Genomic DNA, 17,600 nt, shown 5'->3' on the forward strand with positions numbered 1-17,600 from the left:
TCCTAGCAGCCTGTAAGCTTGTCAACAACCTACCAAGTAAGCACTCACTGACCCTTGACCCATATTTAATCAATACATACAACAGAACAGGAGCCAGAGCAGAAAAGAGGCTTATACTAGAAGTAAAAAGCAAGAAATGACTAAAGCAGACAATATGACTGGGATATGGATGCATTTTATGCATCTGTCATTTTTATTGGAAATGAGTAATGCCACTGTATCAAAATCATTGATTTCAACAGGTCATTTACAGATGATGAAGGAGCAGAATGTGCTGCTCCTTCACCTCTGGACATCAACATGATTTTATTCAATTCACCCACAGCCTTCTTGTTGAATGCGGCACTCGTTAACTCCCCATTGATCCCTCTGTTCCAATACGGCGCCCGAACTAAATCGTCACCCCCTCAAACACTGCATTAGCGCCCGGGGCCAGGAACACACGCACGCACACCGAGTTTCGATTTACCTGATCTTTAATGTGAAATCAATGCTACGGAGGAGTTTCTGTCTTCTGCAGCTGCTGGAAAAAAAAGACGTACAATATCCACAGCTTGCAATTAGTGATATCTCGAAAATCAGATGAGGCAAGTCTGTCTGGGAATCACCGTCATATGACCACTTGAATAATTTCCCACTCCAGTCATCCTGGCTGTTTTTGGACTCTCTGCTATTCTTCTGAAATATTTCAGAGTTCAGTCACGTGCTGCATGGCACTCAGATGCACTCCAAAAATCAACCAAGCTATGTGTGATACCAAAGCTTTTACTTTTTTCCCCTCTAGAGGCACACACTCCATTAACCTCTATCCATTTTTTTTTAAAGTGCATTGGCACTTTTTACCCAAATAGTGCAGAATGCACTTCCTAGCAAGGATGCAAGTTTTACATCCAATGCACATTCACTTAAAGCTATCCTATACCTTCTAGAAAGCGCATACACGAAGCTTTCACTTAAAGAAAGACAGCATATTTAGAGTTACCTCTAAAATATTAAAAGCTAGAGATGACAAAACACGATGCCATGTGCAGGGAAACAAAATAAATAAATAAATATTTTGTGGCATGTGAAAGCTGCCCAGTATTCATAATGAAAGCAGGATTAGTTTACTCATTAATGCATGAAGAATTCTAATCACCCCTAAAATGTAAGCAGCTACCACTGACTGTGAACAAACTGCAAGTTGTTAAAGCCAGGCAGCCCTTATGTGCACACATCTAATAAGCAAACCGCGATCACTCCTCGCGCCGCGGCTCACATCCTGATTGCTCCGAGCTGGATCTTGTTATAGATATCAGCGCTTCCCACTAAGCTACAAGTGGGTTGTGCCGTGTCCTTGCACTCGCCAGTAATTGCTTTGGTAATTTTAGTTTAGTTCAGTGTTGGGGTAATTAAAACAAATTGAGGAGATAGTGTAGACAGAGATCTCTTGTGGCTCCTTGCTCGGAGTGTGGAGAAGTTTAGTGAGGTCATATGTTGCGATGTTTTCAATTAAGCACCTCTGTACTAATGAGGGTGCTCGGGAGCTTGAATATTTATGCAAAACAAGGCTGCTAAGTAGCCAAAACATCTATATTTGATCAAATGCTGGCGTTTTGAACTCCACAAGTTCATTTTTTTCCTCTTATTTTTACCTGAACTGATCACAAAGACAAAAGCCTTTTGATGTCAAATGAAATTAGATAAGGTGACCAAAGGTGTTTATTTTGTTTATATTTATATCATGTAAAAAATTATACAACGTGTTTGAAAAAATAACTAATACTTTCTACATATTGTGACTGTTGCAATTAATTTGAGTAAATTACATTTTTCCATGAGCAATATTAAAAAGCAAAAACAAAAAAAACCAACAAAAAAACACCAAGGAACTGATGTCACATCATTGAATCTGACTGTGTCAGAAAAAGAGAATCTCTTCATTTAGTCTTACTCCACAACAACTCACATGTCCTAAAGTCAGCCCTGCTGACTCTCCATGATAGCAGCTTGTGGAAAGGGCGGGAAAACATCAGATGACCGCCAATCAGGAAGTTCAAACGCGGCCCCGCTGGAACTGTGTATCAGGAATTTACAGAAACAGCTGATGGGGTGCCGTTGCACATCAAGATGGCTGCTGAGCTGTTCCCAGCAGGTGGAGACACAGCAGGTTTAGCATCACGAGGACTACCACCAACACAATGAGAACCTTCTGCAACCACAGGGTGTTGTCCAGCTTCTGCTCCAGCCGTGAGGTGCAGGCTGTGACTCGCATTAGCTGGTGAGACAAAAACTGGTTGAATGACCTCGTTTATGCTTCTAAAGTGTTTTTCAAACAGGTCGTGGAAACATGTGTGCAGGGAAAACAGGAACAGCTAACTGTTACGGTAAGAACCTCTCTTTGCTGACAGAAAAATTTTAGAAAATGAAGTCAGCATGTTCTCCATGTGTCTGCGTGGGGATTCCAACTTCCTCCCATAGTCCAAGAGCATGCATGTTAAGGGTGATTCTAAATTTGCTGTAGGTATGAATGTAGCATGAATAGTTGTCTGTCTCTCTGTGTTAGTCATTTGTGTGATGAACTGGAGACCTGTAGTGGATTTACCCAACTTTTCATCCTACTCCAGCCTGTGCTGAACTGAATAAATGGATGGATGGATGAGTGTCTGTTGCTTAAGTGGTGTACACACAGGTAGACATGTGGCGACCAAAGACCAAGAAATGCCAACAAAATACAGGCACTGTTAGCAAACTAACAGTTAACTGTTCCCACGTTAAACTTGAAAGATACTGTTGATTGCCATGTGACAGGGATGTATATTCATTAGATGGTTACCAATGGAGCCAGAGTCTGAAAAGTCTAAAAACTGACCAAGATTTCTGTATTTATTTATTTTTTACACCAAAACTCACCGCTATATTTAACTCCTGCTGCTCGATTGGCATAGTCTCCATTGGGTTATCCTTAAAAGATTTAATTGCTGGTTTAGCACTCTCCAGAACATGACAGCGCAATCTGTAGGAAAGACAATCTAATTAGTGTAGGATATCAGGAGGATGCAATCATTGGTCCACAGGAGTACTGTGTGGCAGAAACATAGTCCATCTTCATTTATTTCCATCATTTTAGACTTCAGTTAGCAGCTGTAATCCTTGTTCTGCGCTATACCCTTTTTGAGCTCGTCACAATAGCACACAAACTAGTTTTCAACTTAACTGGCCCTACAGCTCAAAGCTGATATCCAGCTGCAGTGTAAGTAGGTGGAGTTCCACTTCCACCACCTTTGGGATAGGATCCACTTTAGGGAAGCAGCTGAATGATATTGAGGCTGTTACATTAGCAAACTGGCAAGTGAAACAGCTGGTAGTGAAAATGAGACAGGAAGGGCTGGGACTAGCAGGTTAGTTGTGAATTAACTAGAAAAAAATAAGTCAGACAAGGATTTCTTCTTTCTCTCAGCGAATTAAACGAGCACAGAATCTAAAATAAGCTGCCAAATATACTTGGGAGGCATGCCAAAGTAAAAGCTTGGCATTACGTGTGGCCAACACGTCACTGCAGACCTGTGTTCCATGATTTTGGTTTTCGGTACTTCTTTCCAGAACTGTGAAAGATCTTGTGATCCAGCATTTTCCATCTCTGCAGCCATAATCAGAAACCTGTCCTGTGGAGAGGCCTGAGAACCTGCACAAAATCAGGCAGAGAAAAACAAAAAAACAAAAACATTAACGTAAGCACAACTCACCGAGACAGCTGTTGAAAACTGAATAATTCGATTTTTGTTTCAGAAAATGCAAAAAAAAAATTTAAATTGCTCTTAAAATCAACAACAAAACTAGTGCAGCTGACTGATTTGGTTCAGACACAGAAACAGAAGGACTATGTTCACAGAAGCCAGTGTTAGATGTGACAGTTTTGGGGAGAAGAAACCCCCCACCACAGCATAAAAGCTGGGAAAAAAAGTAACCCAAAATAAGCTGCACTGGTTCCTCTGAGCGAGCTATGTTCAGCACATCATAACCTACAGCTGACATTTCGGTGCTTGAAGGGCACAAGCTGTTTCAACTCACGCAGCACTGTCAGTTGTCTGATGGTTTGTTTTGTAGAGATGATTCTTTTATCAGTCTTGAAATATGCATGTCAGGCAGGAGAAAGTGGCTGCCTGCACTTTAGGAAGGTAATACACTGAACCTCTTGATTATTCTGAGGTTCAGCATTTAGAAACATCTGCTGTGAGAAGAGTGCAGAGCTTAAGTGCAATACCTCCATGCAGTGACACAACTATGTCTACTGAAGCTCCTGGCTCACAGCAGCTGCTGCTCGGCTTCACTCTATACTTGTCGGGCGCCGTGGTCCGCACCTGTGAAGACATTAGAGGAACATTTAACAATGCTTTTTTTTCTGTCTCCTCAATTTATTGAATACATAAACGCAATAGTTAGTCTGTGAACTGTGAGATCAAAGGGAACTGGTGCATGAATTAACTGTAGCAAGTGCCACATGCTTTCAGACTCACCTTAAAGGCCACCTGATTTTTGACCACATTGTTCAGGATAATTAAGCTTTTCTTTTCAGTCTCTCCAGAACCAAAGCTGAGCTCCTCTGCAGGGCTGAACAGAGAGATAAAGAGTAAAAAAAACCTCAGAGTGTAGCAGGAACTACATTAGACTGCTACATAGGTGGAAACCTGAGACACAATTTTATTCTTTTTTATTAAAAATGTAGCCAAATGTTTTGACAATGGAAACCTCTAACAAATTACCTTTTCCAGGATTTTATTTAACTGAATGAAGAATCTGCTTCTTTAATTCACTGTAATTAATTGTTAACAATTTTATCATTGAATTAAAAAAGGAAACATAATAACAGAACACTGTGGTACTGAACGAGCATGGTACATCTAAACCAACCTTTACTTGTTTACTGTCCTCTTTAGCCAACCTAAACAAGTTATGTTACCGGCGCTCTGCTACAGCCCTTTTGAAAGTTTTATGACTTGTTCAACAAGCTTAGCTGCAGGGCAAAATCCGGCTGTTTTGTAAGTTATAAGGAGGAGACTTCAGCATGGGTTGTTTTTCCAAAGTCTGTTGTGTACCAGAATATCAAATGGTAAATGGCCTGTATTTGTATAGCGCTTTTTTCTAGTCCCTAAGGACCCCAAAGCGCTTTACACAACCTGTCATCCACCCATTCACACACACATTCACACACTGGTGATGGCAAGCTACAAAATCAAGAACACTGATGTTACTGCTACAGGAAAATATATTTAAAATAAAGCAATCTAACTTAGTATCCGGAATCAAGCTGTCCATCTTACTAGAGGGAGACCTCCTGATATTATGACTTGGATTAAAAAATATGAAATAAAATGAATCCCTTCTAGCATTTGATTTAGTGAGATTTGTATAACGTTGCAAAGGAAGGAACGAGCCATAGGAAACCTGTAAGGGGTCACGTATGCTTTGCTTGTCGTTAGCTCACACAGTCTAACTTGGTGATATATATATATATACATGCAGCATGCGATTTGATGAATTTGGCCTTGGTGCACATTGCATACTTATTACAGCGGGATCATATTATCTGCTATGCATGTATAAAGCTTCTCAATGATGCAGCTTGGCTGTTTTATGAACTAAGACCGCTAAGAACAAAGATTTTTTTCCCTTTTTTTCCTTTTCCATGTCCCTTATGGTAGGGAAAAAGAAAAAAAAAAAGAGAAAAAAAAAAAGAGTAAAGCATGCTTGATCTCAAAGTGAGTCTTTGGGCTCTGCAAACCTCTGGCAAACACAAGATCAAAGACCCCTACTCTCTCCTAAAGCCCCCAGTCTCGAATGAAGGCTAACACAACTCCCAAACATAATTGCATTTAAGGCTCATTTTAATCTGTTTATCAGTATAATTCACAGCCCAGAGCTGTCAAAATCCTCACATCAAAGCTTTAGCTTTGTAAACACAGAAATCAACAGACATTATTCATGAAAATGAAGAGTACATGAAGAGTACACATTATATACGCAAAATATTTACCCACGAAACAACCAGATCATTATGGGATTGTTGTACTCCATACTGAAATGCATATCTTCTGAACTCAGCAATCAATTTGCAATTTAATGAAGGTTCAATTAAAATATATGTTCTGTTTGACAATGTGTAGGAGGGGGACTAGCACACCTTTCTTGAAGTGTTTCTTACTAATTAGCATAACACCAATTCATCTCTAGTCAATGAGCAATTGACTGTCAGCATCCTTAATTCCTGCCTCTGTTTGAACAGATCAGTTGAGCTATAAAGGTACAAAACATCAATAATGACTTCAGATGCAGTTAATCTTTTTGCATATGGCTCTTCAAGACATAGACGTGCGAGTCAACTGGTTATACCTAGTTACACGTATATTACAGCAAATCTTCCTTGATGTAAGGGTCCTGAACAAGCTTTGGCATGTCTTACCCAAAGGGAATTGGCAGAAATATTGGAAACATGGGACAGACTCATAGATGAACCCATGTAAACTGTGTAGAACATCAAACCAGTTACCTTTTGGTGACCAGATAACACTTCTGGCTTTAGGTCTCCCAAACACAATAGAGTTGTCGTTGCAGAACAAAGAAGCTGGCTGGTCTGTGTATTCAACCCAGGTCCACATCAGCTAGACTGATGCATTCACAGCCAACCTTTGCTGTTTGCAGTTAAAACTGATTCTGGCATGTTTGCCCGGTTAGTGCAGTTTTTTTTTTCAGGCTGCAGGGAAGAAGGCCAAGCAAATTCTGAAGCAGCTTAAACAACTAGGCTGGGTGCACCTGCAGAGAAGCAGAGTATGCTAGGTGCAGATCAGACCCCAAGAATGTTTTACGTGTTTGTTTAGGGTGAGGTTCATTTCTAAAGCTAGTATATTTTTAGTTTAGCTTGTGTGAAACTGCAATTGAATCGTGGTCCAGAGTAAACAAATAGAATTAATATTGGTCCATATTGGTATACTCTGGTGTGGTGTGGAGTTTGTGATAGCAGAGGTGGGAATTTAGCATGATTTACAAAATTACAAAAAATATATCTAGTATTACCGTAACAAAGGGAAGGAATCTGCAAAAGCAATATATGTATATGTATATATATATAGTCCTGATCAAGTTTAAGACCACTTGAAAAATGACAAAAAAAATGCTATTTTGCATGGTTGGATCTGAACAAGGTTCCAAGTAGAGCTTCAACATGCAACCAGAAGAAATATGAGTGAGACAAAACATTTTTTGAGCATCCAATTTATTGAAAACAACACTTAAGTTTAGGACCACATGCCTTTAAAAGGCCAAATCTGTGCAAAAATGTGGATTCATTGTCATTTTCTGTCGGGTGACTGAGGGCCCTCATCTGTGTGGTAACAACTGGGTTTTTCAACAGGACAACACTGTTGTTGCATTTTGAAGCGCTACTTAAGATCCAACCATGCAAAACATGATTTCTTGCCATTTTTCAAGTGGTCTTAAACTTTTGATCGGGACTGTATTTCTGCAGAAATGTTAACCATGGAAACAGGAATGCCTATTAGCACATGAATGTGGGGATGCTCCATTGCTGGACAGTATCCTACTCAATGAAATTTAGTAGTTCATTAGGTCCATTTAAAAGTAGCTGATAGTGGAATTCCCATAGTAGTAACCCCCTCCAAGACATAATACCAATAATTATGGTATTATTCATCAAAAAAGAAAAAGGAAGCGCTGCAGGGCTCTAAAGGCCTGTCTGACAGGTGATCTTCATTAGGGTACCAAAGAAAGGAGGAGCTGCTGAGGCACATCATTTTTTAATAAAAATATTAGAACATAGAATATTAGTTCTATGTTAGGTTTTTCCCATGAGCTTTGTGTGATACATTCAGTAAATGTAAACACATAAAAAGCATTACAGTGCTGCATGACCCGATGGCTGTTCCCTGAATATGATCTCGCCATGTAGTCCACAACACTGATGATGCAGAGTGACATTCAAAAAGCTTTCCAACCCATCAGTTACTTGTCAGTCTGCAAGACTTCATGGTTACTCCCTTAAGGTGTGTTTGCAAAAAGCTAGTTTGAACATGAAATGATCTACAACTAAATGGCTGCAATTGTTCTGTCATTACTATTACACTGCTCAGCAAGCACTTAGCTACTGGGATTCTGTTACCTGTATTTTAACGAATTTTATTTGGTGATTCCTAATCTGAAAGCAGGTGCTATATTGCCACTGAAAATACACTTTCTACATGTTCATATCGACTTTTTTCTACCAAATTTGGCTTTGAGCGTGTGAAAACATTTTGAACGAACAATATCATGGAAACCTGAATACAAGCATGATGGGTGACTTCTGTTGGTTCTTCGCAAAGAGAGATGGGCGTTGTGCAAATTCCCTGCTGACTCGGCCTCATGATGTCTAGAGGCAAGAACCAAGCGCACCCAAATGAGCGCACCAGTGATCATGTGCGCATCACGCAGAGGGAGAGTGAGGGACGAAAAGCAGCAGCAGAGCATGGCAGTTGTAGTATAAGCGCAAAAGCCAAGTGGCTGCTCATAAGGGGTCGTCTTGTTGGGGTTTTATCTCACATGTTGTATGGTCTTGAACAGTGTAGTATTAGAATACAAAGGGAAAAAACAGCAGATGTCGCCTGCCTGTGACAAAGTTATGGGAACTCTTAAATGGTAAATGGCCTGCATTTGTATAACGCTTTTCTAGTCCCTAAGGACCCCAAAGCGCTTTACACTACATTCAGTCATTCACCGATTCACACACACATTCACACACTGGCGATGGCAAGCTACATTGTAGCCACAGCTGCCCTGGGGCGCACTGACAGAGGCGAGGCTGCCGGACACTGGCGCCACCGGGCCCTCTGACCACCACCACCTTAAATTTAGGTGTCCAAACTAATGCAATCTTGATGAGCTATAACCTACCTAACATCTAACAGAGAACCTTTGAAGGTGGTCAGCGGCTTCCTGGCACCTTTGGTCCTGGCGCTTGCATCTCCTTTATCGTTGTCCTCTGACCTCAAACTTTGTTCCAGAAAATTTACCTGAAAGAACAAAAAGCATTTGATTAGAGAGACACACAATTTTTGTCATGTGACCATTATCTGTTTTTTTTCCCCTAAAAATGAAATATGTGACCTTTGGCATTCATACAGAGAAAGCCGTCATTGGATTCATGTACTGGCATTGATGAATAGTTTTTTTTAAATGCTCCATATAATTTTGCATGGGAAATTCCTATGATGATCCCTGACCGTCGTTCCACTTAGCCTCCAGAGGGAACACACAACCACAATTAGCATGTCCATGAAGATGAGGAACCAAAAGTGATCCACAAACTTGTGACTTCTGACAAAACAAAACAAACGAAAGTAACTGAGGAGTCACAAGATGACTCATATACAGCTCATAACGTCAGCAAATTGCTTAAACTTCGACCCAAATTATTCACACAAATCTCAAGACCACACACCAGCTGACAGGATAGACGTTTCAAAATGGCTGCATAAATGGTAGTTATTTTAAAGTAGGTCAGTTCGGGAAATGGATGCTTCATGGTGTGTAAAACAGTTTGTGCAGCAAGCACAGCAGGTGAGGAATCGAGGGGGGAAAGGAAGGTGGGCAGGGGCAAAAGTGAGCAGACTCTACACGTGACAGTATTTTCTGTGACTCAGAGAGGAAGGGAGCTTAATTTCATGGCTGACCATCATGCAACTGCCAGAATGAAGACATCAACCGCTGATGAAATGTCTCAATTTATTTATCCATTTAAAGAGCAAGCTTAACAAAATGAAATGCGAGTAGAAAAATGTAAAACATAATCAAGTTTGAATTAAAAAGTGAAATGTTTTACTGTCTCATACAGATAGTGTTTAACAGTTATTTTAGTGATAATATCATTGGCATTATTTCTACTAGATCCATACTCATACAAAATCTCATTACTTGTTAAAAAGAAACAAAAGGTAATTAATTTTGAAAATTACATTTAAAAGGAATACACTGCCATAGCTGGGTACAAGGAATTAAACTAAAATTACAGAAATATGTGATTTCTACACATTTTGTAAGGCACAGAAGGGACTGACAAATATAATAAAGTAAGAGCTGATCGGAGTGTTTTTTGGTGAAACAGTTCATATCAAGGCACAAAATAAGATTCTCTGTGTGATTAGCAATGCTAAATAACAAACTTAAAAAGAGATAGTGTTAGAGGACAAGACACAGACGGCTTTTGTGAAAAGCTGCCTCAAAGGCAGGCAGGATTAAAGATTTAGTGCTATGGGTTAATAAGTTGGTCTACTGTAATATAACAGTAATTACCTTGGCAGTTTTTTCAACTGAGAAGATACAAATAATGTGAAACTGCTAATGATCAGCAGTGAGTGTGCTACGCTTTCTCCACAGCTAATTAAACTGTGAAATGACTGTCCCACTTGGTTCGGCGTTTACAGGACATAGTGCAAATGATAAGCTTCTCATTATTAAGCTGACATGCCTTGATAACAAGGTCAGAAATGTTATGCTTTCAAACGGAGGGTCAAATCGAAATGTAAGGTCCAGGACAGGTCAAGGGATGAACATGTCCAGGGGTGGTGATGACATCAGGAGACTGTGAGGGAGGTGCACTCACAATAATTCGACCCACGTGAGTACACCTGCCTTTCCAGCCTGCAGAAATCTTCCGGACATTGAGCTCCTTGTGTAGGCGAAATCCTACACTTCCTTACCACATCCAGCCCTTGTTTCAAAACAGAAAGAAACTCAATTAGCTTTCTGAGGCCAAAAAGTTGTGCTAGTGATTACTGGTATCCAGAAGAATGCAGGTTGAGGTGCATGGTGCTGATGGAGGAACAGTCTTGTATAGTGACACAAGATGGTTGAGGAGCAGAAACGTCTGCACAAGCACTAAGGAATGCGCTCAGACGGGCTTGAAATTCCAAGAGTTTCCAACTGTAAAAACACAGTGATTCACTCATAGTATGGACTACCAGAAATCAGGTGTAGCAGAATTGAAAACATGATGAACCCTACTGAGCAACCTGCTGATGCACAAGCTCTCATCTTAACATTGTCCACTTCTGATCCCATTCAAGTGCTTTGCTTTTATTCTATTGTGCTTCCTTTATCTACCCAATTTGGTCTTTTTCCAACAGGATAATAAAGCAACACAAAAATAAGTGCTAAGTGGTTATTATGCAGGTGCTGTGGATAATATGCAAACCTTGAATAAAGATGCCCGAGGCTCAAAAGGGAGCGATGGTGAATAACGTTTGCAGACTTAATTTCTAATGGGGTCTGCAACCTTAGGCGAGTGTCAAAATTATGCTTAACAACAGCTTACATGAATTTTTAATTACCATTACAACAAATTACCTGTCAAAGTGGAACCACTACTCTCTCACCCTGAATATTCACAACACCTAAGAAGCCATATTCAGATATTTCCTCCGTGTGTGTAAAGTGTCATCTCAGAGTGATTGTGTAACTTTACTTTGTCAGGCAAGCCTCAAAAATATCTTCAACTTTTCCACAGAGCTGACGCAAATGTTTTGATATGAAACCGGCCACCTCAGAGGCCTGCAGTACAATACCAACGTTTGGGAAATAACATTACGCAATTCATGGGATCTGTGCACGTTTTGATTATGTGAAGTTTAGGCATCTCTAGTCAAAACAATGGCTGAGAGTTTGAGGTGATCTCACTTGTTACACTAAGGACATTAAAAAGCATCAAACTTGTGACTGGAAATGACTGTCTGATGTGTATATCCCAGCTCTGAAAATCTAAACCAGTGTGGTATTTATTAAAACACACTAATACAATGTAAGTGCAACTTTCTTTAACAGGCGCTTTCAGATAATGAGTATATGCTAAAGTAATCCCTTTGATAACATCCCATCTTCTTCCAGCCAGGCACTTTTTGCATGCTGCTCACTTGAAAATAAGCAAGGTTGACTTGGAAGGGTGGACTTAACACTCATTTGCAAAAGGTGCTGTACAAGAGGGAGAGGGAGGTGATGAGGGCTCCAACACATTCAGTCTTTGGGGCATTTCAGCGATGGTGCTCCATCCTGCCAGGGAGAAGGAATCCAGTTCCAGCATGGAGTGGCTTAAGCAACAAACTCAACAATCTTTTAGTTCCTTGTGTGGTTGACAAAGACTGCTGAGTTTGAGTTTGAGTGGTCCATCTGTGATGCAAGAGCTTTGGATATGCCTGCTGCCAATTACATTACAAGTCACCTTCACAGAGGCAATAGGTAGCAGCTCAATGTTTACAAAAATCAGAACCATTACCTGCTGGAAAGGAACCCAATTACATGTTGTTACCTTGTGTGCAGTTTAAAGAAACTGAGTGAAAGAAGGCACAGGATGAAATAATCAGTGACCAAACCTCACCTAATCTCCCTAGAAGCAGAATGCTTCACTACCCAAATCTAAAAAATGTTCAGAACTCAGTCTCAGCTGACATCGCGTACGTATTATTGTAGGGGCTATCTTACAATATAAAGCACCTTGAGGCGACTGTTGTTGGGATTTGGCACTGTAAATAAAATTCAATTGAATTGAACTTGAGAGCAGCTACTCTAATAACAACAGAAACACTAATCCTGCCAATTATATTAGCATCAGCATTAAAGATCACATTTATTTATAGGCAATCAGATGCGATCAAACTAACTACACATATACTAAGTGTTGAGTGCCAAAGTACAGACTTGCACAACACCCAGGGAGCAGTTTTACTTTATACTGTTGTGTAATTAAATTGTGTACAAAGTTGAAATTATTTTTATCCACTATTTTTTTTCCTTTGTTAAAAAAAGTATATTAATAACTAAAATGGAAAGAAAATGTACCTTTTTGGGCTTTACTACAACATCTGAAGTGAAGCTGGACTCAAGGGCATCTTTAACATCCAAGTCACCTTCTTTGCTCTCCCTGTCATCATCACTAACAATGGGCCCGTTGTCACAGATGGGTGTTTGGAAGTCATCGTCAGGAAGAGGTGGGTAACTATACTTGAAGGAATCCTAGAACATAGCCAAATAGGTTAGGTCACCACATGCATGGTTATTAAAGAGTAACACTTTTTCTAACAGATTAATCAGTAAATATGATTTTGGTTATGTAAACAAAGAAGCAAAGTAACTAAACTTGTGTTTAATATTTAAAAAAGTTAGATTTCTTCATCACTGGCAAGAAAACTAATGCAGATACAGAAGGGAAAAAAAACAACATTTAACCCAGTGTTGACCTTAACACTTCACACTGCATTTGAATCCTAATCTTCTACATCATGGTCCACTTAACATGTTCCACTGTTACTTTCTAATAGGTCTTTTTAGATTCTATACAAAATGGTAGCATTCATCTGATCTGCTCTGAAAAGGACTTGTGACTCGTGAAGTTTCCCATCACATGTTAGATTTTCTAAAGCCTAAAATCAGAGCCCAGAGGGGGTAGAAGACTCTAATTCCCTCTCAGACGACTTGAATTACAACCTGCTGAAAGATTATTATGGATTTTCTTTTGCTAAATCACACCCAAACCATGTGGCCTACCCCAGTTTTTAATATTTATCACACTATAATCCCACTGGAGTATTGACCATTCCATTGCTAATGCATCTTTTGTTAAACTAATTAACGCATAATTTAAAACCATTTTAAAAAGCCATAACATACCGTTCCACCCATGTGAGGTGGCAAGTACTCGGGGCCTATGTATGTCTGGACCTCAGATTTGGATGCAAACCTAAGTTTGCTGATTGCCTCTGGACCCAACCACGACTTCACAATCTTCCACGCAGCTGTAGCAGACACAAATGTTTTATTGTTGAGACGTCAGAATCGTAAAAACTAGTAAGGACTGCTTGAAATTTGGAAGCCACAGTCTTACCATTCAGAATCCAAGGCATATCCACTATTATCATTTTGGCTGAAATGATTAAAAAAAAAAAGGAACAAGTTAGTAAGAATAATGTTTCAAAAGATCCAGATGACTTACATGACTTTTGTAACTTACATAAAAACTTTGGATAATATACTTTGAAGCAATTAATGATGTACTTCACAAACTCCATGTCCTGAAACACAAAGTGGAAGAAAGAAATTTGTGATTAATACCACACAAAAGGCTTAAAAAATAAAATATGCATCAACAAACCCCTTTTGCTGGGGAAATTTTTTTTCCCTCTCTTAACAGCCTCTACATCTGAAGCGACCCACTTAATATTATATGGAAATTCATTGCATGCTCCCCTTCTGAGTGATCCCCTGCTCAGCCTCTGTCAACCATTGTCAGAGAAAGTCTTAAGCACGTTTTTTCTCCATTTCTGAACGGCAATATTTTTTTTCACAAAAATTGAATCTTTTCCATCTAGCTTTTTTATGCCATTTTGCCATTACTTAATGGTAACACGCACATTTAACCCTCAACTTTTATCATTACACAATGCCTTAATTACACAATCCTGCAATCCTGCTAAAATCAAGTTACGTAAAAAGAGCTCCCAAATGGCTCAGATTACAGTGCATTTTCTCAACATAAATAATAAAAGGGCTTCTGATTAAAGCCCCTTAGACAGGCACAAATTTTAATCTCCAAGTCAAATGTTCAGTCACGTTTTAAACAATTTTAGATAAATATGAAAAATCTTAACCTCATTGTTTTATGATAATTTAAATTATCAGACAAACAGCAAATACGTCAATAGTAATAACCCCTATATCGCGGCTCAGCTTTACAATTGGCTAGAAGCCTCATTGCTATGCAGGAAATTCACTCCCAACCCATAATGAGATCATACTGGCTAGCTTTGCGCTGGCTCATACTGTGGTTCAACGGGCCTCAATAAAGCTGCTTTCCAAACTGATCATCTAATCTACTCATTTTATACAGGAGCTGCATAGCTATATATTCTTTTTGCCTTGTTTGTGTTGGTTTATTCGTCTTTAATTGAGCAATTTTTCTAGGAGAGAGCCAAGCCAATGAAATAAACTCGCTGACAGAGCCCTCCATCAAGGAGCCAATGCCTGTGACACAGCGAGCCTAAGGATTAGACGGCCCGCTCGAGCTGACCATCAGGATTTAAAGGTTACTTTAATCTCTAACGTGTAATACCATTGAGGAGTATCAGCCCCTGCAAGTCCACAGCTCAAGAAGCAAGAAGTATGAGGAAGGTAAACAACATTGCAGTGACAGTAACAGGAAAGCAACAGACTTATACCTTAGAGGAAAAGACTGAAAACATAATGTGAGTTTTGAAGACCTGGATTAGACTAGAGCACGAACTGTAAATTATTTAAACACAAAAGACTTCCTCTTAAAAATAACTTTATGGACTTACTACATTGCTGAGGCCAGAGTCCGTCATGTCAAACACAACGGTTAGAGGCATCCCAGGTTCCTTCTTTGCATACCTCTCCAGCCAAAAGGCAACATACTTTTTCTTGTCTATGACAGTCTTTGCATCCTTGACATGCAGCTTTACCTTAAACCAGACTAAAACACAGGAAACAAATTTTAAGTTATCATATTTCATTTGTATTTTTTTTTCTCAAATTGGGATCAAACATTTTTAGTGGGAAAGATAACGTTTCTAACAAATAAAGGCTGAGCTGAAGAATCTCTTTTAATAGAGCAAGTGCATACAGAGTTTGTTGCCCTCTTTGTCGTAGCCATGGAGGTAGACAGCCCCAGTTTCGAACATCCATCTGGGAATAGTGCTCTCATTAATGTCTGAAACACACATGAGGACACTCATTACATTGTTATCCAGTGCTCTCATTCAAAGAATAACAATATGCAACATGACATTTTAGGCAAAGGGAAGAATCTGTCTTGTATCTTTTAGACTACTGCAAGGCGCAGAAAATCTTTAATTTGATTATTTTGTGTTACCCTAGTTATTAACAAATAAAACAGCATAAAGTGTATGAAATATACTGTGCTAAATTTCTGAATCACTGCATGGTCCTTTAAAGAAGGTCACTAATTTGCCACATTTTAAGAGTATTATGAAGTCTTGCTATTAAGGGACCTAGATTCCCAAAAGTAGGTCTTTCTAAAACTTCCAAAATTGATGGAAAATAGCAAATTTTCTGTTAATGGATATAAATTCACCCCAGCCCCCCCTTAAAAAAAAAAAAAAGGCGAAGTCCTTGAATACCTTGTAGACTTTACTGAAGGAAACTTTCTAAAAACAACTGTTGACAAATAGAATTTGCTATTTAAAAAACAGACAGTTACTCTGAAAAGTTCCTCACAAGAAACAGTGGGGATTGTTCTTGGGTGTGTGGAGAAACTGGCGTTTCCCAAACAATGATGTTCTGTCTGAACTAATGCCAGGGAAGCACAAAGACAAGCAGCGGTTTGTACTGCGGGCTTATAGACATCTCAAAATGGTAATGTCAATATTTTCACTTTTAGGAAGGGCTTATGATTTTTGGGGCTCAAATATAATATGCATGTAGCACTGGGAATCGAATATTTTCCTAGTATTGAAACTATAAATTGTAAGCATTAACAACAGTGAGGTTACATTGTTATACTGTGACATATTGCATATCATATCAGCACCTTACCATTTACCCCATACTCTTTTCTCCAATGAAGACTTTCATCAATCATTTTCAAGGCATCATCAACATTATAGATCCTCCATGTCAGGTAGCCCTCCACCAGACTGTCATCTGTCTGAAGCCTTTCCACGTCCCTGGGGTCATACTTCTCTGTTGAATCTGCAAACATTTACACGCAGACTGAATCACATGACAACTTCAAAATCGGTTTCAATTTCAAAGACTTAAACTTTCCCATTTAAAATTCTCATAGACCCACGATGTCCACATTGTGCCGCAAACTCAAATAAAGCCCCCAGGAGGCCATGGTGTGACGGCTTAGCCTAAAATTAGTCTAAAAACTAAACTGCTACTCGGGGCAGTAAAGAGCTAACGCTTATCTGGGCTCTGGGTATTCGGGTCAACGTTTAAGCAACAGGGCGTAAAGTAACAGTTAACTATTTAATGTACAATATCTGAATGTATGCAAGCTAGATGACAGCAACCAAAATGCATTCAAAAGCAAGATATGTTATTGTCAGCTTGCCCGCAATAACTGTGCTACCTTGGAGCAACTCATTGTTGAATCTCTGCCTTGTCTCCTCGATTTTCTTTTCAAGGTCCTGTCAAAACAGAGTTGGTTCAGGTTAGAGTCGTCTTTGGCTTTAATCGTATAGTCATTTATGACAATAAGTGATCAAAAATAAATAAATAAATAAATAACGGTTATCAGCGATACCTGCTCTCCTTCGTGTGGCTCAACTTCAGCCATGTTGAGCTGTCCACTGGTCTTTGGCAGTTCCGTGTACTGAAAGCGAGTTAGCTGACTGTTGTTTGTATGAATCAGTGCGAACTAACTGGGAAACTGACGCCCTGTCGTTGCCATGTTGGCTCTACCGGTTTAGCCACACCTCTTCGCGTGGCTCTTTGTTCGTAACCGAGGGAGTGTTGAATTGTGTCTAAGACCTGTTAAAAGCCTAACTACTCCTACAACAAGTCTGTTTAGATAAATGTTCCAGGTAGCGACACATTTCAAC

The 17,600-nt window shown here is 39.5% G+C and overlaps 1 protein-coding gene across 1 annotated transcript; it reads right to left on the reverse strand.

Moving 5' to 3' along the window:
- Positions 1 to 1,673: 1,673 nt before the first annotated feature.
- On the reverse strand, positions 1,674 to 17,396 carry LOC146556154 (motile sperm domain-containing protein 2-like). Its single transcript, XM_085249316.1, has 15 exons — positions 17,303 to 17,396; positions 17,129 to 17,186; positions 16,588 to 16,743; positions 15,656 to 15,742; positions 15,351 to 15,505; positions 14,027 to 14,087; positions 13,901 to 13,939; positions 13,687 to 13,811; positions 12,859 to 13,032; positions 8,923 to 9,041; positions 4,497 to 4,590; positions 4,244 to 4,340; positions 3,544 to 3,664; positions 2,893 to 2,995; positions 1,674 to 2,257 (listed from the first exon to the last, which is right to left on the reverse strand). The coding sequence occupies exons 1-15, from the start codon at positions 17,333 to 17,335 to the stop codon at positions 2,105 to 2,107; spliced, it is 1,575 nt and encodes a 524-aa protein (XP_085105442.1). The 5' UTR covers positions 17,336 to 17,396; the 3' UTR covers positions 1,674 to 2,104.
- Positions 17,397 to 17,600: the final 204 nt, after the last annotated feature.

Source organism: Mchenga conophoros, linkage group LG16, assembly GCF_057382185.1.
Source record: "Mchenga conophoros isolate Kocher_MC1m ecotype Shallow Benthic linkage group LG16, M_conophoros_male_GT1.1, whole genome shotgun sequence".
Taxonomy (NCBI): domain Eukaryota; kingdom Metazoa; phylum Chordata; class Actinopteri; order Cichliformes; family Cichlidae; genus Mchenga; species Mchenga conophoros.

What these genes read in the sequence shown, in the direction of transcription:
- LOC146556154 (XM_085249316.1), bottom strand. Translation starts at nt 17,335, where the DNA reads ATGGCTGAAGTTGAGCCACACGAAGGAGAGCAG. An exon ending in CACCTCACATGGGTGGAACG is followed by an intron (nt 13,033 to 13,686) that starts GTATGTTATGGC and finishes GCTATGTTCTAG; the next exon opens with GATTCCTTCAAGTATAGTTA. An exon ending in AGCAGGAGTTAAATATAGCG is followed by an intron (nt 2,258 to 2,892) that starts GTGAGTTTTGGT and finishes TTGTCTCACCAG; the next exon opens with CTAATGCGAGTCACAGCCTG.